Source organism: Dendrobates tinctorius, unplaced genomic scaffold (genome assembly GCF_039654945.1).
Source record: "Dendrobates tinctorius isolate UK_male_01 unplaced genomic scaffold, ASM3965494v1 ptg000202l, whole genome shotgun sequence".
Classification (NCBI taxonomy): Eukaryota; Metazoa; Chordata; class Amphibia; order Anura; family Dendrobatidae; genus Dendrobates; species Dendrobates tinctorius.
The window spans coordinates 916,643-940,662 of NW_027361869.1; the positions used below are offsets into that span (position 1 = coordinate 916,643).

The 24,020-nt window shown below is 41.0% G+C and overlaps 1 protein-coding gene across 2 annotated transcripts in view; it reads right to left on the bottom strand.

The window, feature by feature from the left end:
• Positions 1–22,242, bottom strand: part of SRL (sarcalumenin) — a 34,271-nt gene extending 12,029 nt beyond the window's left edge. For both annotated transcript variants that reach the window (XM_073553530.1, XM_073553529.1), the window contains exon 1: positions 22,091–22,242. In XM_073553530.1, the coding sequence (XP_073409631.1) occupies positions 22,091–22,151 (61 nt within the window). In that variant the 5' untranslated portion in view covers positions 22,152–22,242. The remainder of the gene's footprint in view (positions 1–22,090) is intronic.
• Between the last annotated feature and the right edge of the window lie 1,778 nt (positions 22,243–24,020).

Here is a 24,020-nt window from a genome sequence, read left to right on the forward strand (position 1 = left end):
AGATAGATAGCCAATAGATAGATGATAGACAGACAGATAGATAGATAGATAGATAGATAGATAGATAGATAGATAGATAGATAGATAGATGGATAGGAATCCAAAAATAGGAACTGCACACTATTTCTTGTGAAAAAAGAGAGCTATTTTATTTAGCCCATGATGGCGACACTTAAGAAGGGTTCGTTTATTTGGACCGAAACGTCACCATCATGGGCTAAATAAAATAGCTCTCTTTTTTCCCAAGAAACGGTGTGCTGTTCCTATTTTTGGATTCCTATACTAGGTTTGGTATTTGCCTGTGGGAGCCTTTTGCACCCGGACTCTCTTTATCTTATTGGATTGTGCTGCTCTAAATCTCCTGTTTCTAGATAGGTAGATAGATATATAATAGATAGATAATAGATAGATTATACATCAATAGATAGATAGATGATAGATAGATGATAGATAGATAGATAGATAGCAAGATAGAGAGATCATAGATAGATGATAGATAGATAATAGATGATAGACAGATGATAGATAAATAGATAATAGATGATAGATAAATGATAGATAGATCGATAGATAGATAGATAAATAGAGAGATGATAGATGATAGATAAATAGATGATAGATAGATGATAGATAGATAATAGTTTATAGACAGATAGATAGATAATAGATGATAGATAAATGATAGATAGATAGATAAATAGAGAGATGATAGATAGATAGATGATAGATAGATAATAGATGATAGATAGATAATAGTTTATAGACAGATAAATGATAGATAGATAGATAGATAATAGATGATAGATAAATGATAGATAATAGATGATAGATAATAGATAGATAAATAAATATACAGATACACTTGACATTGAATTACAACACCAAGAAGGAAAAGTGGAGGGATGATGGAAATTTTGGGGCAGACAGACATGTTAATGATATGTAAGTGATGAAAAAATGGAAACAAAATTCCCAAAACATCTGGATTTAATGAGTATCGAGAATGATAAATCCTGCGCACTTACAGCCTTGGCTGCTATCAGTGAGGTTATTTATGGTCGTCTGAAGAATATTCTGTCTCGCTGAACATAGTTGGGCAAAACATCAAGATCCTCTGCTGGCAGCTCCTGTGTAATCACCGACCAGTGAGTAATGCGATGGGCCAGGAGAGGGCACAGAGGGACGATAACTCAGAAGTAAAGGCGGTGCATGCTATTTACAGTACTTTGCCCTCGGTACGCCTGCACAGGAGCACGGTGGAGGACACTGTGAATGACATAGGATGCGTCATCCACATGTAGGAGGACGGCAATGGTGGGGATAGAGGAGGCGCCAAGCAGGAACAGTGACCCCATCAGGCCAGACTGCACTGTATGGGGGGATTATAAAAAGTATTTTCCTGGATATGCAGAGAGGCATAGGGAATTCTATATACAGACTTAAGCTGGAGTCACACATAGCGACTTACCAGCGATCCCGACAACGATATCAACGTGACAGGATCGCTGGTAAGTCGCTATGTGATCGCTGGTGAGCTGTCAAACAGACAGCTTCACCAGCGATTAGCACAGCGACGCCGCGCGCACGGCATCGCTGTGTTCGTTAGCGCTGATGCCATCCCTGTAAAAAAGTAGAATTAAAATAAAAAATATTGTTATTCTCACCTTCCGACGTCCCGCGCAGCCATCCTGCCTCTCTCCATGCTCCGGTCCCAGTGATCCTTTGCAAGAATGACCGTGAGAATGTCACGGTCTCGCGGTCATTCGTGCAAAGGATCACTGGGACCGGAGCATGGAGAGAGGCAGGATGGCTGCGCGGGACGTCGGAAGGTGAGAATAACAATATTTTTTATTTTTTTTATTATTTTATCGCTGGTCGCTGGTCTCCCGCCTGTCACACGCAGCGATGTGTGCTGGCCAGCGGGAGACCAGCGACGAAAAATATGTCCAGAGGTTTCTTGCAGCGATCAGCGATACCGGCAGGGGGGCCGCTCGCTGATCGCTGTCACACACAGCGATCTCGCTAGTGAGATTGCTATGTGTGACTCCCGCTTTAGAGGCAGCTGAGGTGGTGGTTTTCGTTCTCGCAATAGTAAGGAATTGAAAAAACATTTAACAAAATAAAGTCTGATATTACTACAGAAAACAGTTTTTAATTTTCCTATTTTTTTGCTTTATTTTATAATTTAGCTGCTAAATGTTGATATTGAGAAAAGCCTGGTCACACGTTCCCTTTAATCAGGAGATAACATATAGCAAGGATAGATAGATAGATAGATAGATAGATAGATAGATAGATAGATAGATAATAGATGATAGATAATAGATAGATGGGTAATAGATAGATAATAGATTATAGAGATATGATAGATAATAGATAGATAGATAGATAGATAGATACAGTCATATGTTAAAGTTTGGGCACCCCTATTAATGTTAACCTTTTTTCTTTATAACAATTTTGGTTTTTGCAACAGCTGTTTCATATATCTAATAACTGATGGACTCAGTTATATTTCAGGATTCAAATGAGGTTTATTGTACTAACAGATTTTGTTTAAATTTGACCGGTGCAAAAGTATGGGCACCCTTATCATTTTCTTGATTTGACCACTCCTAACTACTTTTTACTGACTTCCTGAAGCACTAAATTGGTTTTGTAACCTCATTGAGCTTTGAACTTCATAGCCAGGTGTATCAAATCATGAGAAAAGGTATTTAAGGTGGCCACTTGCAAGTAGTTCTCCTATTTGATTCTCCGATGAAGAGTGGCATCATGGGCTCCTCAAAACAACTCTCAAATGATCTGAAAACAAAGATTATTCAACATAGCTTTTCAGGGGAAGGATACAAAAAGTTGTCTCAGAGATTTAACCTGTCAGTTTCCACTGTGAGGAACATAGTAAGGAAATGGAAGAACACAGGTACAGTTCTTGTTAAGCCCAGAAGTGGCAGGCCAAGAAAAATATCAGAAAGGCAGAGAAGAAGAATGGTGAGAACAGTCAAGGACAATCCACAGACCACCTCCAAAGACCTGCAGCATCATCTTGCTGCAGATGGTGTCACTGTGCATCGGTCAACAATACAGCGCACTTTGCACAAGGAGAAGCTATATGGGAGAGTGATGCGAAAGAAGCAGTTTCTGCAAGCACGCCACAAACAGAGTCGCCTGAGGTATGCAAAAGCACATTTGCACAAGCCAGTTACATTTTGGAAGAAGGTCCTGTGGACTGATGAAACAAAGATTGAGTTGTTTGGTCATACAAAAAGGCGTTATGCATGGAGGGTAAAAAACACAGCATTCCAAGAAAAACACTTGCTACCCACAGTAAAATTTGGTGGAGGTTCCATCATGCTTTGGGGCTGTGTGGCCAATGCCGGCACCAGGAATCTTGTTAAAGTTGAGGGTCGCATGGATTCAACTCAGTATCAGCAGATTCTTGACAATAATGTGCAAGAATTAGTGACGAAGTTGAAGTTACGCAGGGGATGGATATTTCAGCAAGACAATGATCCAAAACACCGCTCCAAATCTACTCAGGCATTCATGCAGAGGAACAATTACAATGTTCTGGAATGGCCATCCCAGTCCCCAGACCTGAATATCTTTGAACATCTGTGGGATGATTTGAAGCGGGCTGTCCATGCTCGGCGACCATCAAACTTAACTGAACTGGAATTGTTTTGTAAACAGGAATGGTCACAAATACCTTCATCCAGGAACTCATTAATAGCTACATGAAGCGACTAGAGGCTGTTATTTTTGCAAAAGGAGGATCTACGAAATATTAATGTCACTTTTATGTTGAGGTGCCCATACTTTTGCTCTGGTCAAATTTTGTTAAAATGCAGATTGCACATTTTCTGTTAGTACAATAAACCTCACTGGAATCCAGAAATATAACTGAGTCCATCAGTTATTAGATATATGAAACTGAAATAGCTGTTTCAAAAACCAAAATTGTTATAAAGAAAAAAGGTTAACATTAATAGGGGTGCCCAAACTTTAACATATGACTGTAGATAGATAGATAGATGAAAGGATGTGGAAGGATGGAAGAGAGAAAAAAGAAAGAAAGGAAGGAATGATGGATGGATGGATGAAAGAAAGGATGGCTAGTAAAAGGCATCACGCAACATCTGCACAATAATGGTAATAAATAGGTCAAATTTTCATCAGAAGCATCTGGAAGTCTTTTCTTGGATGACAGTTGATGGACATTTGTTAATTATCTTTTGGCCTGCACCCTCTATTTGCACCTCTGGGGGTCACAGAAAATGTACTTTATATTAAACTAAATAGATATAAGAAAGCGAGATGATGGATAGATGACAGTAATCTGGAGCATACGCTGGGTGTCCCCGTCACGGCCTCCAGCCCTGCTGGTGTATGATGGGTCCGTGTATCGCTGGTTCCCACTGAGATTTGGGAGGGGGTTATATAGGCGAAAAAGTATTTCTTTTCCAGCTGTAGATTTTATTTTGGAATGTTAGATTCTTGCAGACAGGACAGAAGCCATTGACTGTATATTCTCACCATAGTTAGATGACGGCAGTGAGAAAAACTCGCAAAGAGATATCTGCCCTTTACGGAGGTAAAAATACATCTGAAATGTGCTACGTTGTCCAGAGTTTGACGCATGTGCAATGTGCGAGGTGCCAGGAATTTCCGTGGGGACAGAAGTGAGATTCATCTCTGCAGCTATTTCAGATCAGGTCCTGACCCATCAGTATTGTCTCCAATCATTTCATGTCACAATCACTCAGCCGCATTTATACCCTATAGACTAATATGTACAGAAAACTCAGAACACACTATCGATCTGATAATATCTATTATCTATCTATCATCTATTGTCTATCTCTCATCTAGTATCTATCATCTATCTATCATCTATTATCTATCATCTATCTATCATCTATCTAATACCTATCTATCATCTATATTATCTATCATCTATTGTCTATCTCTCATCTATTATCTATTATCTATCATCTATTATCCATCATCTATTGTCTATCTATTATTTATCTGTTATCTATCATCTATCTATTATCTATCATCTATTATCTATCATATGTCTAACTATTATCTGTCTACATATCTAATAATAGGAATTATCTATTTATCAATCTATCCATTATCTATTAATATCTGTTTACCTAAAAAAAAAGCTGTGAAACTGCCCCATGATATTCTGTTTTACATACCAGGTGTCAAAGACATGTACTCAGATTTTCTATCTCACATACTGCTACCCCTGTAGATGTAGTAGCAACCAGATCTTACCCTCAGCCGGGATCCCACTGCTCACACTATGATCACCATAGATCCTTACACTGATCTACATTCCATTTAGTGGAACCATTTAGAAACCTTTTACCTTCCCATTAAAATAAAATGTAAGGCCTGGACCACACTGTTCCTGTGCCACCGGCATCAAAGAGCTTTTCTAGTTTCAGCTTGGCTTGAAGCTGCAGTTATGGCCCAGGTGCCACCTACCACCATCATTAATGGTGACCACGAGCTAATGGACAATGAGTTGGTCAGCTCGGGTGCTGAGCCTGTTCTTCAGCCTGTTAGCAAAGGAACATGGACAACTTTTGAATTTCTTATGTCAATAGTCATAACTATGGAATCTTAAAGGGAATGTATCATCAGGAAATGACCTATTCAATTGTAGTTTAGGAGTTAAATATATTTTTTACAATTATTTTTTCCAATATAACATTTTCCTGGAGTAGATATCTCTGGTCGATGGAGGGTCCTGGGTGTCGGACCCTCACCGATTCCATATTGATCGATAAGTAAGTACTGAACAATCTCTTTAATTACCAGACTTGATGAAGGGATGGGAAAGTACAAGCCCACAATGTAGCCAATGTTCGGGGAGATCCTAAACCCCCATTCAGAATAGAAATCTGTTGGCTGATCATTCGGCTGGCAGCTATTTCTACCGTCCCCTCGTACACAGGAGCCAATCACTCGGATGATGGCTCCTGTGTTCTCATTGAGAGACCCACTGTCAGGGTCTTCTGGGGAACAATTTCGGAGGACAATAGCATTAGCTATCAGAAATCAGACATGCTGGATCCTTCTCTCCCCCGACATCATCTTTAGACTTTTGGAGAACCGCCGATATCGAAATTTGTCTAATGTAAATTGGGGTCTTAAAAATGTCCTTACACCTTAATTATTGGCCAAATTGTTGGCCAAGTCTTCATTTGGGAGAGGATAATAAGAAACCTTTGGCTGTGGGTTATGTCTTGCGAGAGCAATAGAATTGCGCTTTTGTAATTGTACTTTCCCCCAACTTAATCTGCCTGAGGAGCATCGGGAGACCCCCCTCACACATTAGATGGCCATCTGATCACACCGAGATTGGTGGATTTGGATGACTTTTCTCTAATGGTTATGGGGGTGGGGTGTCCTTGTCTTTTAGAGCCAAGGGGTTAACTGTACTGCTGATGGAGCCCTGTGAGATAATCCACACGATAGGGTCACTAAAGCTCTGAGCTACTAGTAGGAGCCCTCTTGTGTCATCGATACTTGACCTCCAAGCCCAAGAGGGTTGTGGGAAAAGTATGTGTCTTAGGTCGAAGCTGAGGCAGCGTAAGTGACATATCTCAAATACTCAGCCGAGAGGAGGGAAAAGGGCACAGGCAGATGGATATATAATTGTCCCCGCTCCTCCGGACAAATTGCCCTTGTGAGATTGACATCCTGATGGAGCGCAGATCGGGACGTCGCACATCCTCCTAATATCCTTAACAGCGTGTATGATTATATACAGTAGCGGCTGTGACTCCGGTGACACAAACCTAAAAATGACACGGGGTCATGTACATTTAAATACTTAGCCACCCCGGTCAGTATCAGTTTGTCCTTTTTGCAGACTCTGCCTGGGCGTATATTTGGGGTGGCTTACAAAAAAAAAAAACCTCACCGGCTATACAATGGGCAAAAATAACTAAAAGATTACAGCAACGTAAAATGTCACTGTACAATACGCCATTTTTATTTCAATCTACTTAGACTGGGATGAATTAGAATACTTTTCCTATTTCAGCCACTGTCCATTTACTATGATCTTTATTGTCAAAGAGTGTAATAAAAAAAATTGTTTCTATCTGTATTGATAAAGTTATTAAAGGGAAAGATTAAACGCTTAAATAGGACCTGTCACTTGCCATATACACTAGATGTCATTTTTTAAAAACTTGATGTAAATGGCGCTGTTCTCCTGAATCCAGCGATGTTTTTCTTCTCTTCTTGCGCCTCTCCGTTCCTGAGATACGGCCGCTTCTTCGCTGTATATAAATCGAGATTTTTTTTTTTAGCCAACTGGGTGTGCCCTCTACCGGATACACCCAGAGGAGAGTTTAGGACCACGCCTACTTGGAAACAAAGCTAGATTTACGTACAGGGAAGAGAGGGCCATATCTCAGGAACGGAGAGGCGCAGGAACACAAGAAAAACAACGCCGGATTCAGGAGAACAGCGACATTTACACCAGGTTAAAAAAAAATCTCATAGTTAGGTCCTCAATAAATACTTAGGCTAGGCCATCACTGTTTGATTTGTGGGGTTCCCAGACCTGCAGAATGAAGAGGCTGCAAACAACATCCATTTTAATACTTAAGCACAGTGACTTGTCCAGTCGGGCATCTGGGCCTAGTGCTCCATCTCAGCCTCAATGTAGTGAATAGGATTAAGACTCTGTCCTGTGAACACTATGACAAAGTCACTGACAAAGTGCTGGAGGGGAGATACGTTTCACCGAGGCCATTAGCTTCAGTGATTTGAAACCCAGTAGTTTGCTCCTGCCCACTATGTGTTGAGAGGGGTTAATTAGCCATTTTAAGGGCTGGGTTTTTGTGGACAACAATAGAGCGGGTGGGAGGTCTGTCCACCTTATCTTCACCCCAGGTTGTGGTCAGGACACTCCTCTGCAGAAGATCTGCATTATTATCCAGTATAGGGGTAGACAACAGTCCAAGGACCATGGTGAGGGACATGGAGGGGAAACAGGTTCTCCTGCCCTGGGTATTCATGGACTTGATGACAGCTCCTATTTAAAATATCTCCTCCCAGTTTTAGACAAGAAAGGTTGGGGCCATAGTATCTAGAGCATAAAACTTCTAACCCAGGGTAAGACCAGAGTGGAGTAGGGTTACCTTGGGTGCTTTGAGTTCACCGCAGTTCTTGCTCAGCAATAGGCCGAATACAGATCATACTGTGACTTCTCAACATAGATTTCCACTTTTGGATTAACTCAGCAAATCATTATACATAAGCGAGACTACCAGGAGCCACGCACGTCACTTAGAAAATATAGACCTAAAGGGTTTTTACAGGACTTTAATATTCTAATATCAGAATTAGTGGCAATCCCAGCGATCAGCAGGTTCACACATTGTGTAGTGGCCATCAAAGGTACTGCAAGCTCTCACCCAAACTATTGAATTGGAGAAAGCCCGCAGTACCATTTACGGCCACTACACAACGTATGGCGCTGTGCTGCACCTTCAATCAGATGATCATTGGGGGTGCAGAATATTAAAGTCACGGAAAACCCCTTTAATGGTCGTCTTTTGCATTTTGGAATGTTCTATTTTACACATTAAGATTGTGCGAAAAAAAAAACCTCTGTGACCAATTAGCATAAGCAACACTCTATTACGTACCTGCCAACTTTTGCAGACTCCATTTTAGTAAAATTAATTTTTGCATCACATGAAAAATTTGACATTAACCTTCCTCGCCTGTTTCCTATCACCTCCATTCTACATCCCTCATTATGTGCAAACGAATGCTGGGGCACAAGCAACCTTTGCAACACTGCTGGCTTTCAGAGAATTTAGCTGTGCACGGTAGATTTTCTGACTCTTCCAGGAATCTAGGAGGTCTCTCCTTTTTTCCAGGAACTTCAGAGATATCCTGGAAGATTTGGAAAATATGCTTTTATTAAAGGGCTTGTCCACTTCTGGGGACAGTTATTTTTTTTCCTTAAATGCGTGTATTTGGGGTTAAATTTGATTTAGGCAATAGGGTTTCATTAAAAATTTTGCACCGTTTTGCTTTTACAGGCTCCTTGTTTCCATGCACAGCTGTGGGGTATAATCATAAATCAGCTGAGAGGAGCTCAAAAATAGACAGATAAAGGAGTTACATAATCTCCCAATAGGCCCTAGAATAAGCTCGCTGACATATTCTCAGTTAACTCATTCTGCAGCCAGCAATACACAATGCAACACAAAGACTGTAGAAAGCAAACAGTGGTTGAAACCCAATTACAAAAATTATTTTACAAAAAAAAAAGCAATAATACAATTATGTAAGAAAAAAACATTGACCTTAAAGGCGGACAACCATTTTAAGTGTCAGACTGTGGGTCCTTGGTCCGGACATCCATCTATAACAAAATAGCTCCAGATCTCCGCCTGCGGTTGTTAACTTGTTAAATCCAGCTGTCAATCTCTGACAGCGGCATTTAATACACACTGGAAGGGGCATGGCGTTCCACGCTCCCATAGACGTACCCGTCATAGGAAATCGTGATTTCTGCTATACATAGCAATGCTGAAGCCCTGCTATGTATATAGCACAAGAGATCGGATGATTGTATCTTCAAGTCCCCTAAGGGGACTACCAAATTGAGTTAAAAAGTGCTGAACAAAGTTCTTAAAATTATTAAAAAAACAAACAAAAAAAAAAAAACCACAGTTTCAATCACCCCCCTTTTGCCCCTTACAAAAGTACACGTATTTGGTATTGCTGCATTTGTAAAAATCTGATCTAAATATAAATTAATTGGATCTGTAAAACGGCATAAGGACAAAAAAAATTTGAAGCATATTAGCAGAATAATTTTTTTTCTTTTCTGCCGCAACATTGCAATAAAATGCAATAAGAGGCGATCAAAACATTATAGCTACCCCAAAATGGTATCAGTAAAAATGTCAACTCGGTGCATAAAAAATAAGCTATGGCCCAGCCCGATATCCCGAAAGATTAAAACATTACAGGTCTCAGAAAATGCCGACACAAGCAAAACATTTGGATTTATTTGTTTTTTTCTTTACACATTTCTTCATTTTTTAACCACAAAAAAAAAAAATAAAAAAAATAAAATAATATATATATATATATATATATATATATATATATATATATATATATATACACACATACACACACACACACACACACACATACTATACGTGTTTGGTATCTGCAAATTCGTAATGACCTGGAGAATTATATTCCTAGGTCAGTTTTACCAAATAGTGAACATGGTAAATAAAAAAATAAAAAAACAATTGCAGAATTGCACTTTTTTTTTACAATTTTAACACACTTGGATTTTTTTTCCTGCTTTCATTGCATCACAAGATAAAATGAATGGTGTCATTTAAAAGCACAACTTGTCCCAAAAAAAATATAAGCCCTCATACTGTTATATTGACAGGATTATAAAAAAAAAAAGTTGTGTCTCTTGAAAGAAGGGGAGGAAAAAAACAAAACAAAAAATGTCCACGGTGTGAAGGGGTAAAGAACTGTCCTACTGGAAAACAGAGTAAACCAGCCATCAGCTTATTTGGGGATGTAATGAAGATGTGTCCACTGGGTTTCCCCAACACACCAGTAGATGAGTACAAGAACCATCTTCAGACACAAGGGAATTCCCTTTCTTGAACAAGTCCAAGAAATGCCGGACTGTGATCCCCTGTCTTTTCTCAGGGATATTCATCAGATCAGGTTTCATAATTACATACTAAAACAGATGCTGAGATTCATAACAGAGATTTCCCCACTCCTGCAGCCTCGGTGTAAACCCATCCTGTATGAAGTCATAGACAATAGCGACCAGACGCGTAGTACATTAGTCCTGAGTCCTGACATGAAAGGGACAATATAAATTCCCCAAACTTATGTGGTCAAAAACAATGATTTGAAGAAAAGAAGAACATTGATGATTGAGGTTCTAGAGCAATATCACATCACTATTTCAGGTCCTCATTCTTAGACGAAGACAATCTGAGATTTAGGGTTTTACCGCAATGTAGCACTAATGTTCTGTTCTAAAACTAGCATGTGGTCTAGAACCCTAGAACCATGGAATATAGAGGCATAATGGTCAAGATTAATGGCACATTTATACTAAGGATCTTACAGCGATTGAGCACTGCTACTTGATGTCTTGAAAAAGTAAACATCAAGACCACAACCAGCAGTGCTCCATGGAACCACAACCAGCAGTGCTCCATGGAACCACAACCAGCAGTGCTCAATGGAACCACAACCAGCAGTGCTCCATGGAACCACAACTAGCAGTGCTCCATGGAACCACAACCAGCAGTGCTCCATGGAACCACAACCAGTAGTGCTTTATTGAACTAGACCCCAGTCAACAATGTTTAATTGAGAAGACCACGTCCACCAATGCTCCATGGAACATCAAGGTTCCTAAAGTCCTCCAACACTGATGTCTAGAATAGAGCATTGATGCTTGAGCCTTGAGGACTAAATGAATGGAACGCGGATGATGGATGTCTAGAAGAATGGTACACTGATCAGATGGATGTCTAGGAGAATGGAATACTAATGCTTGAGATCTAGAAGAATGGTACACTAATGCTTAATGTCAAAAAGAACGGAACACTAATGATTGAGGTCTTAAAGAATGGAACACTGATACTTGAGATCTAGAAGAACAGAGAACTAATGCTGGATTTCTAGAAGAAAGGTACACTGATACTTGAGACCTAGAAAAATTGAACACTGATACTTGAGACCTAGAAGAATGGAACATTGATGCTTGATGATGTCTAGAAGAATGGAACACTGATGCTGGATATCTAGAAAAAATGGTACACTGGTAATTGGGAACTAGAAGAATGAAACTCTGATACTTGAGAGCTTGAAGAATGGAACACATATATGAGGTCTAAACGTATGGAACACTGATGCGTGAGATCTAAAATAGGGAAGGAATGCTAATGCTTTACGTCCAGAAACTGATGAGTAAAGAAGAATGAAATTCAGTCTTAATATTACCATTTAATAAAAGTACTGAATCCAAGGCTAGTCTGCCTAAGAAAGTGTCCTTCCTAGCTTGTGACATAGACAAGCTATAAGATATATTTTTTGCTTTGCATGTTTTTAAAATCATTTCTTCCTCCTAACATTCCAGAAATGTAAATGCAACGGTCTACCTCAGAAAGTATGCATGTTCTAAAAAAGTTCAACATTTTTTTTCAGTTACTTTAATAGTCCAATATTACACATCTTTTCTGGGAAATTAAAGGATTAGCTGTACTGACAATTCACAATGAATTGAATTTTTGGTAAGAACTCATCAAACCTGGAAAATTCTAAATTTCAAAATATTCGATAATCCTTAACACTGATTCTTGAGGCCTAGAACAGAACAATGTAACACTGATGGTTGAGGCCTAGAAGAATTAAACATAGATGCTTGAAACCTAGAGGAATAGAACACTGATGCTTGAGGCCTAGAAGAATAAAACACTGATGTTTGAAGCCTAGAAGAATTTAACATTGATGCTTGAGGCCTAGAAGAATAGAACATTGATGTTTGAAGCCTAGAAGAATTTAACATTGATGCTTGAGGCCTAGAAGAATAGAACATTGATGCTTGAGGCCTAGAAGAATAGAACATTGATGCTTGAGGCCTAGAAGAAGGAAACACTGATGCTTGAGGCCTAGAAGAATAGAAAATTGATGCTTGAGGCATAGAAGAATCAAACACTGATGCTTGAGGCCTAGAAGAATAGAACATTGATGCTTGAGGCCTAGAAGAATAGAACATTGATGCTTGAGGCCTAGAAAAATAGAACATTGATGCTTGAGGCCTAGAAGAATAGAACATTGATGCTTGAGGCCTAGAAGAATGAAACACTGATGCTTGAGGCCTAGAAGAATAGAACATTGATGCTTGAGGCCTAGAATAGAATATTGATGCTTGAGGTCTAGAAGAATAGAACATTGATGCTTGAGGTCTAGAAGAATAAAACACTGAGGCTTGAGGTCTAGAAGACTGAAACACTGATGCTTTAGGTCTAGAAGATTAGAACACTGATGCTTAAGGCTAAGAATAATAGAACACTGATTCTTAAGGCCATGAAGAATATAACACTGATGTGTGAGGCCTAGAAGAACAGATCACTGATATTTTAGGCCTAGAAGAAGAGAACGCTGATGCTTTAGGCCTAGAAGACTGAAACATTGATGATTGAGGCCTAGAAAAATAGAACACTGGTTCTTGAGGCCTAGAATATTGTTACACTGATGCTTGAGGCCTAGAAGAATGGATTACTAACACTTCATGCTTAGAAGACTATAACACTGGTGACTGAGGACAAGACAAATGGAATACTGATGCTTAGGCCTAGAAGAATAGAATATTAATACTTCAGGTCTAGAAGAATAAAACATTGATGCTTGAGGTCTAGAAGAAAGAAACACTGATGTTTGAGGTAAAAAATAATTACCGTAACTGTTAATTTTTATAAAACAAAAGAACTGAAATTCTGCATTAAGGGATTCAAGTTTCTAATGGAACTCCTAGTTAAAGAGTAAAAACTGTTTTTTTTTTTTCATATCTCGCAAATATTCACCCCTTTTTACTCCAAAGGATCAATCTGCCTGACAAGTTTCCCAAGTGAATGGCTAGGGTCACTATCCTAGCACAATATCCTACTATCACTTATGGTATTAACGCAATAGGTCACTGAACATCATCAGAGGGCTACGTCAACGCATGCCTATCCCGTACAACACTTAAGGGCCCGTTACACATAGCGATATCGCTAGAAATATCACTGTAACGTCACTGGTTTTGTGACGTAGCAGCGATGTTGCTAGCGATATCGCTATGTGTGATACTTACCTCCGACCGCTCCCCCGCTGACTATCACTGATCTCGCGAGAACGTCCTGGACCGTTTCTCGTCGTCAGCTTCCTGCTGGACTTCCTGTGGCGCCGACGAGCGACGCGTGGACGCGGGCGGGAGGACGTCAGGATCGCCGCATCTGACAGGTAAGTAGCAACCGCCGACTGCTGCTATGTGGCAGCTCACTAGCGACCACTTAGCGATGCACCAGCGATCCATATCGCTGTCGGGATCGCTGGCGCATCGCTAAGTGTAACGGTACCCATAGGCTAAACAAAATGTAGAAACTCTCCCAATAGCAATCATCTCCAGCTTATCAGATCTTATGTACCGTAATGGCTTCATTGACCCATTCCCCAGATTCGTCGTGTCATCAATATGACGAAATCTCACTTCTTGGCTGCCTTGCCAAAACAATGCCATGTGATAGGGGCTTCTTATAACCCCACTGTCCCTGGTCAAATTGCAGTAGTAGTTAGGAGGATGTGAGCTCAGGTCATTCATATCGACCATTAAATCCACCACATCCAGAGGCTTTACCTAGAAAGCAAGTACGTTGTGATAGAGTGTATGCGACAGTTGTCAGGACATACAGGGAGTTGTAGTTTTGCAACATGAAAGTAGTTGAAAGCAATAGCACACATCTACACAAATCAAGATCTTCACAAAGACCCTACATAGAAAGTCCCACTCCTAGGCTCCTGAAAAAACAATTTAGGCTGTCAAAATATCCCATTATCTATCCATGATGGTGGTATATGACCACCCCCTGTAATGTAATATATCGTTCTAAAACGTAAGAGCAATGATATTTTAGAGACCTTCCCCTTACGACCCTAATTTTTAGATGGGTTCCAGACCAATTAGTTAATTACACGGTTTTATAGATTTCACAATCAGCTGTATTGGGTGAAAGGCATCCATTCACAAGTGCTCAATCTCCCTACAGTGCCTCCGCAGGGCAAAACATAGTATTACAATGTTTTCATTGATAATTTTGGGCCTTATGGATGAGCCAGGTTCTCTTTCATTAGGCTAGGGCTCTGTTAACATCATATTTGGACACTGTTTGACTCCCAGATATACGCCAAATGTATTCTTAGGTCTCCATTCATCCAATAGAGGCCAAAAGAGTATCTGTCATGTTGAAATAGTCCTCTCTTCATAGGATTACCCTTGCCCATGTATCTGGAGGTTTCTAGTATTGGAGGATACAACAGCTGCAGGCTTATGCTTGACTCTTCGTTGAGCAGTCAGCAGATGGCGCTGTGATAATTCTTATTGTTGGTTATTACTGTACTGTATGACCTCTCTGGTTTGTGGTCAGTTCTCTCGTCTAATCCTCCATGATGTGTAGGAGAATATATTGGTTGTTGTTCATTCTCCCACAATTTCTTAGCGGTTAATGAATCTGCTGAAAGCTAAAATCTGCAACACTCAGAACTCGAGATACGTGGTATAAAATCGTAATCGTGGCGGCTGTTTATAAACAGTACGGATTTTAGTGCTAGGAAAAAAAAAAGTCTGCTTTTTTTTTTCTAGAAAGAACACCACGTCTGTCCACGGACTAAAACTAAAGTGCAAGACCAGGCACAGCCTACTGATAAAAGTGGCGCTGTTTCTCCAAAAAAAAATATATATATAGTGCACCCTTTTTTTTTCTTTTTAAAGTCCCAGATGATCACTGTACTAAATTGCATGCTAAGTGAAGACAGAATGAATGATAGATTTAGTGCCCCTTTAAGTCCAATGGTCCATATCTCCAGATAAAGCCCCATTTGATTTCCAGCTGACGGACCCACGGCCAAGAGTAAGATATAACCGTAAAAGGATCGAGCCGCCGTCCGCAACTGTGCTGTGTGACAGTGTAAGGGCCGAGCAGCTGCGGGCAAGTTTGACAGAGCAATGGGAGGGGGGTAAAGACAAGTTTACCATGCAGGGACAGTATAGGGCAGAAGAGACGCTAGAAGCAGAGAATAGGGATCTGGCAGTCCTGAGCCTGTGGGTTTCCAGTTACAGCAGTGTTTCCATACTTAGCATGCTGACTAGAACCATTAACTACGCACTCTGAGCCTGGGGGAACGGATAGCATCCTAAATTTACCCAAGGGCGAGCAAGGGTATGGTCAAGCCTACTCGTGAGGGAAGCCATTGAAACATCGCCGGCTTCCCCTGTGCTTTGTTCAATTCTTTCCCATATGTTCGGAGCCCCCTTTGGTCCTTTCTCTTTACACAGAGGGTTAATAAAGAGGCCACTTTTTTATAGGACTCCCTTTTAATGAAAGAACCCAATTGGCAAATAGAAGTAGAAAGAAAAAAAACAAAAAACAAAAAAAAGAAAACCACGTTCCAAAAGATGAAGAATACACAATAAATTAAAGATGATTGATTAATGGCATTCCCCTTGGGGATGCCCGGGATGTAAAGGGAGATCCTCATAGCTCCGCTGGCGCTAATGCCAGGCCATAATGGTGACCATTTTATGGGGTAGTAAAAAATACACCTGTCTGAATAGCTCACAACTCCTCAAGATGTGGCTTTAGCACCGCTCCTATGATTAGTGCCCGCCACTATTGTGCCATGGTAGCCTAGGAATGCCATTCAGGACTCAACGTCTGCTATGCGGCGGCGGCGGCTACTATAAAAAATGGTTTTATCAAGTACCGGCCCTGTCTCCGTCAGGTCTTCTGGGGTGAATTCCGCAACGGAAATGTGAACCATGATTTCATTTTCATGTGGATTTTTTTTTTCAACGCAACGTATAAATGGGATTTTGAAAGACCCATTGAATTGGATGGCACTGTAAATTGTTGTGGATTTGCAACTTGTGAACTCGGCCTTATTGTGTGTGGTCCTGTGGTGTGACCACCCGGATCCTACTCACATCTTGTCCTGACCCTTACACTAAACATATACAATGGAGTTACCTGATAATGGACCGTCAATCCTTGTTATTTTTGGACAGGTGGAAATTTTTCCAAAATAATGCAAAAATCCCTTTAAGGAGATTTATGAAGATCGGGAACAATATAGTTGTGGCTGCTTTATTCACACAGTCATTGGGGGTTCTGTTCAGAGAATGTAGGAAAATCTTGGCGGACCCTATAATCACTTAATGCATTTAATGGAGTTTGAGAAGCTATAATGAAATGGATCCACTGCCCCCTAACACAATTAGTTCCCCTATACAACAAAAAATGCCACTAATCACCCCCTCTAGAAAGTTGTGGTGTCCCCTGAAATTTAATAACGCCCCTCAGAGTCACCCTATCCAAACGTTGCCACCTTTGTGTCACCTCCCCACCACCACAGGCGCTGACTGAGAGTGACGGGGCAGGTAAAGTGGTGATTTCCAGGAGATCCGGGCATTCGGCCAGAAGTATGGGGCATGTGCATAGCACCGGATCTTTGGCAGTAGTTTTGTTTGTTTTTTTTTTTTACATTTTGCACCCCTAAGAATTTTAAGCCCAGGGCAACTGCCAACGTTGTCTCCCTGAGCTATGCTACTGGCATACATTACCTATTCACAGGATAGTTGGCAAATGTATTATCACTGCTGAGACTCCCCTTCCAAATTACCAGATCAGGGATTCTAAAATCCCGTGTGAGTAGAGCGGTAGAGAGCATGTGCGACCACTGCTATTTTCCTTCTACGAGAGCGGGGGTCGCACATGCCCACTACTGCTCCATTCACACAGGAGACTTTGGGCCTCTGGTTCCTGCTTACGGTTTGATAAATGTTTCCTATGGGATAACCCCTTTAAGAATGTCAAGTTGATGACCTGTAGGAGGCGCTCTACGGTGTGCAGACTGTAATGCACTGTGTACATTTCACTTTAAGGTATGTGCCTCCCCCGCACACTTACGTTTTTGGCAGACTTCTGGACATTCTAGATGGTTTGGACGGTCAGAGCTTTTACGGCCCCAACAGGGAATCCCAATAACACTACAGACAGTCGCCACCAAACACTTTATAACACTTTCTGTAATTCTAGCCCCTCAAACATTGCACACGGCACGATAGAGAATTAGATCCCACATGGAGGTCTCATCAGCCGGCGACTTGTTCTGAAGAATGAACCACAGAATGTTTATCATTTTACAGGCCCTGATCTGTGACATTCACACTGTGTGATGGAATCCCAGGAAAACTCCTGAAATATAAAGTATAGACCATTCCCGAAATGTGCTCCCCCGGGGCGGATATCGGGTATTGTGGTAGCAGAGATGGCGTGGAGGTCGTGTTTGCTGCTCCCAATGCTGAATGTGACTATAATACAATTCATCTATCCTCCATACCTAGAAGACTACAACCCCCAACATAACCCAACCACTGTTCTATTATCCTCTATACATAGGAGACAACAAACCCCAAAAGACCCCAACCACTGTTCTATTATCCTCTATACATAGGAGACAACAAACCCCAAAAGAACCCAACCACTGTTCTATTATCCTCTATACATAGGAGACAACAAACCCCAACATAACCCAACCACTGCTCTATTATCCTCTATACATAGGAGACAACAAACCCCAAAAGACCCCAACCACTGTTCTATTATCCTCTATACATAGGAGACAACAAACCCCAAAAGACCCCAACCACTGTTCTATTATCCTCTATACATAGGAGACAACAAACCCCAAAAGAACCCAACCACTGTTCTATTATCCTCTATACATAGGAGACAACAAACCCCAACATAACCCAACCACTGCTCTATTATCCTCTATACATAGACAACAAACCCCAAAAGACCCCAACCACTGTTCTATTATCCTCTATACATAGGAGACAACAAACCCCAAAAGAACCCAACCACTGTTCTATTATCCTCTATACATAGGAGACAACAAACCCCAACATAACCCAACCACTGCTCTATTATCCTCTATACATAGGAGACAACAAACCCCAAAAGACCCCAACCACTGTTCTATTATCCTCTATACATAGGAGACAACAAACCCCAAAAGACCCCAACCACTGTTCTATTATCCTCTATACATAGGAGACAACAAACCCCAAAAGAACCCAACCACTGTTCTATTATCCTCTATACATAGGAGACAACAAACCCCAACATAACCCAACCACTGGTTTATCGTCCTCTATACACAGAACACTACAACCACCAACATGACTCGACCACTTGATAAAAATACAATTCTAATATACCCTATATATGAAGCACTACAACCCCCAAATTATTCAACCACTCACCCTGACTATAATACAATCCTGTTATACCCTGTATCTAGGACACTACAACCCCCAACATCCACCACCTACTTCCAGGACCCCTTTATTTTGGTCCCAGACCACCACCAATTAAACCTAAATGATTAGTCATAAAATCATGTCTGTCCTTTAATAGTAGCGTGCAGCTCCAAATCCGGTGCCTCCAGTGATTCCACAAAAATTGCATCAGAGATATGTACAGTATGCCAGCTGCCGGCGCTGCCAAGAGCGGCGAGCACATGATATCACACAGCGGCTCAGTGCTGCCGACTCCCTGCTGTCCTACCTGCTACGGCCTACATGTACAGCACCATAGCTAAAAAGACATTTCACAACACAGGAGTCAAGTCACCGGCAGGTGATGACATAACTTTAGGCCTGTGCACATGGCGGCAAACACACTATGATGATCCGTGATATCACAGTGAATTGCATCAGGCAGTATACATTACACTGGTGATGTTTGGGGCCTGGGAATTTTGGAACAACCATTGACTTACAGAATTTTCTACAGCCCTTTGGCATGGCTTGGAGATATCTATCACTCGAAATCTGCCGCAATATTTATTGCACACCATCATTGATTTGAATGGCCCTGTTCTGAGTTTCCAGGAATGGAAGTCTCTGCGCTGTGCCAAGGGGCTTCCATTACTCTACATAGTTCTTTCTTTTGGGATATCAGTGTTGGACCAAGATGCTTGAGCTTCACCCATGTCAGTTTCTAACCTCGATCTATGACATATTAGAATATGTCTCGACTCCCTCTTAATTTAATATTCCTATCCATCGGGTTGGTGGATCCTGATAACGGAGCCCAGAAGAGCTATGATGGAGCAGAGTTGTGCATGTTTGACCTCCGCACCATCTATTGTCTATGAGACTGCTGGAAATTGTCAAGTGGTGCACTCAGCTGCGGGCTTTAGTTACTTTATAGAGTCTTTTCTTTTGGGATATCAGTGTTGGACCAAGATGCTCAAGATTCACCAATGTCAATTTCTTGCCTGGATCTATGACCTATTAGACTACATCTTAACTTAATACCCCTATTCATAGGAAGTGTGGATCCTGATCATGCTTGACCTCCACTCCATCTATTGTCTATGGGACTACTGGAAATCGGCAAGTGCTGCACTCCACTATTTCTGGTAGTCCCATAGGTAATGGGGTGAGCATGTACCGCTCTACTTTCTCCAAGATCGGGTACTGCAGATTTTGGTTCTCCAGATTCAGGGCCACGTTCTTAGGATCGGTGGTACTCCCAGTGATCAGTCCATAGAATAGGAGAAAACTTCTGATTCTGGGAATAACCCTCTAAGTCGCCTATACACTATAGATAGCGGTCGGCCAAATAATCATTTACTCATCAACACGCCCAGATCAGGGAGGAGAGCAGAGTAAGCCACTGCCACACACTTCTGGCAGCGGCTTATCTTCCATGGGAGCAATGAAATCCAATATCATCTATCAAAGGAGAATAGATAGTTGGCCTGTTCCATCAAAATTGGGACTCACTTGAAGCTAATGTGCATGGAGGCTTTTAAAGGGTAACTCCATATCTCAGAAACTGCAGTAATTACAAAATATAATAATTAGGACAACAGCATCAAAAGCACAACAGAAAAGTCATCATATCATTATGTTGACCTAACACTGTGCTGTAGAGCGCCCACTCACCGCCAAATCGTCCCCCTTACCACTTATGCAAAGAAGCTGTCAGACACCTTCATTGTTAACCTTCCTCGTACCAAAAAGAGTACAAGTAACTTCCCATATTCTCCCCCTTCCCCGCTGTCATCTCTTTACTCTTTATGTCTCCCGTCACTCCCATAACACCAGCTGCCACTTCGGACCCCCGGGGACACCTCATGTTTCCTCGGCTATCAGCTGTTCATCAGCTTGCAGCACATTATACCGTGCTGTTTAGACAGTTTTCCAAAATTTCAGATCATAAATTGAACAATTAACAGAAAAAAAAAAAGGAAAAACAAAATTTGAGGTATCACACATGGAATCCTTGGAAAGGTTTTTGGTGAAGTTTTTTTGATCCAATGCCAAAAATGGGTTCAGAAACAATGAGAAATACAGGACGGACGTCTGCTTCCCAAAACGGTATTTGGAATTCCAACCTGTAGGGAAAGTTTTTTTTATGTTAAATGTCCTCTTTTTTGGAAACTCCCAACACTAGACCTCTCCGAGGGGCTCACCCTCTGATATCAGTCACTGAGTGCACTACACGTATATGCAACTGTGGAGCCTGGGGGCTCGTAAACAGTAATGGGTGACAAACACTTTTTTTTTTTTTTTTAGACATTTTTAGAAACATCGCCCCTTTAAAAAAAAAAAGAGTGAGTAAGAGATGAACATTGAAATAATGTAATGCAAAAAAAATGGCACTCACTTTTTTTTTTTTTGCAAAATACCATTTGATCAAAAACGTTAAGGTCATTGATTAATCAAATGTCACGTGCAAAATGATATTGGGAAGGCACTGGGTTAATGCTCAAAGCAAAAAAAAATAAATATAATGCAAAGCAAATGATATATAATTAAAATTCGTTTGTTTTTTTTTGTTTTTTTTTATACACATTACAAATATTTGTAACGCCACAAACAACAGACAAAAATTAAGTTTATTTATATATATATATATATATTTTAACAAATATATATATATTTTAATATATTTATCTATTTTTTTTAATTTTATATTTTCATCACTGTTTTTCTCTTAGCTATTTTGGTAGGAAAACAAAAATTAAATAAGAATGCTGTAGTGTTTTAGAGGCAGCCATGTAGTTTGCCCTAATGTTTAAAGAGTTGAGTTTTACAGTTCTACTTAGCAGCAAAATATCAATCACAGGAATCTAAAAATACAGTAACAAGCAACATGGCCCATTTATATAAAAGGAAAAGTAAGGGGGTGCCTACCTGCTCCCACAAATAGGAGAAGGGCCGCAAGGCAGCAGCAGAATAACCCTGGTCCTCTCATGGTATCAGCCAGGAAATCTGGGATGGTTGGCTCCTCTATATATACTCTAGCTGGCACTGGAGGCACACGTCACTGCAGGCTGGATCACAGGTGGTCACAACCAATTGACAAACAGTTCCGACCATTTGTGACCCTAAAAAAGAATTTAGGGCAACTGCACGTCGTCATTAACTCAGCTGCAGCCGACACACAAAAATACATAGATCATTTTCTTATTCTTATGGATTCCATTGCTCCATTGCACGCCGTATTACAGGAGCCATTGCTTTGAAGGGAAGATCTAGTTCCTCACAGAGATCCTATGAAGGTACGAGTACCCTATAGGTCTGTAATATGAACCCTTAGGCTAAGTGCACACGTACCGGAACTCTCGCGGAAATTACCGCGAGAATTCCGGAATTCCAGTCCGCGGGAAAATCGCATTTTAAATTCCCGCAATTTTCCCGCGGAAAAACTAGCATTTTGCAAGCGTAATTAGCTTGCAAAATGCTAGCGTTCTCCAAGCGATCTGTATCATCGCTGGGAGAACTGATTGACAGATTGGTCACACTCGTCAAACATAGTGTTTGACGAGTGTGACCAACTTTTTACTACTGAGGCCGCCTATGCAGCATCAGTAGTAAAAGATAAAATGTAAAAAAAAAAATAAAAAATGGTGTTATTCTTACCCTCCGACGTCCCGCGCATCCGTTCCCAGTAATCCTTTGCGAAAATGCCTGCGATGACGTCCGTTCTCGCGGGATCGCGATGTCTCACGGTAATTCGCGATGACGTCGCGCGAATGACCGTGAGACTTCGCGATCCCGCGAGAACGGACGCCATCGCGGGCATTTTCGCAAAGGACTACTGGGAACGGGAGCGTGAAGAGAAGCGGAAAGACTGCGCGGGACGTCGGAGGGTGAGAATAACAATATTTTTTATTTTTAAATTCTATTTTTTACAGGGATATGGTACCCAAAGCCCGGAGGACAGTCTCCTCTCCTCCGGACCGTGGGTACCATCCGCAATTGTTCTGCTTACTTTCCGCATGGTGTGCACAGCCATATGCGGGAAGTAAGCGGAACAATGCATTCCTATGGGTGCGGGATCGCCGCGATTCCGCAAATTAATGAGCATGCTGCGGTTTTTACCGCGAAGCGATTGCGCTGCGGTAAAAACCGCAGCATTATCACAGCATTGCGGAATCCCATAGGAATGCATGGGATGCTTATTTTTCGCGTTTTCGCGGCAAAATCGTGCGGTTAAAACAGCCGCGGAAACGCGAAAAAAACGCCACGTGTGAACTCAGCCTTAAGGGCCACACACATTGCAATGCTGTAAGGCTCTTAACCCCTTCACTACCAAGGGTGGTTTGCAGGTTAACTACCGGGCCAATTTTTACAATTCTGACCACTGTCCCTTTATGAGGTCATAACTCTGAAACGCTTCCGTGGATCCCGGTGATTCTGACATTGTTTTCTCGTGACATATTGTACTTCATGTTAGTGGTAAAATTTCATTCATATAACTTGCGTTTATTTCTGAGAAAAACGGAAATTTGGCGAAAATTTTGAAAATTCCGCAATTTTCCAACTTTGAATTTTTATGCCCTTAAATCACAGAGATATAGCACACAAAAAACTGAATAAGTAACATTTCCCACATGTTTACATCAGCACAATTTTGGAACCAAAATTTTTATTTGTTAGTAAGATATAAGGGTTAAAAGTTGACCAGCGATCTCTCATTTTTGCAACACCATTTTATTTTTACGGACCACATCACATTTGAAGCCACTTTGAGGGGTCTATATGATAGAAAATACCCAAAAGTGACACCATTCTAAAAACTGCATCCCTTAAGGTGCTCAAAACCACATTCAAGAAGTGT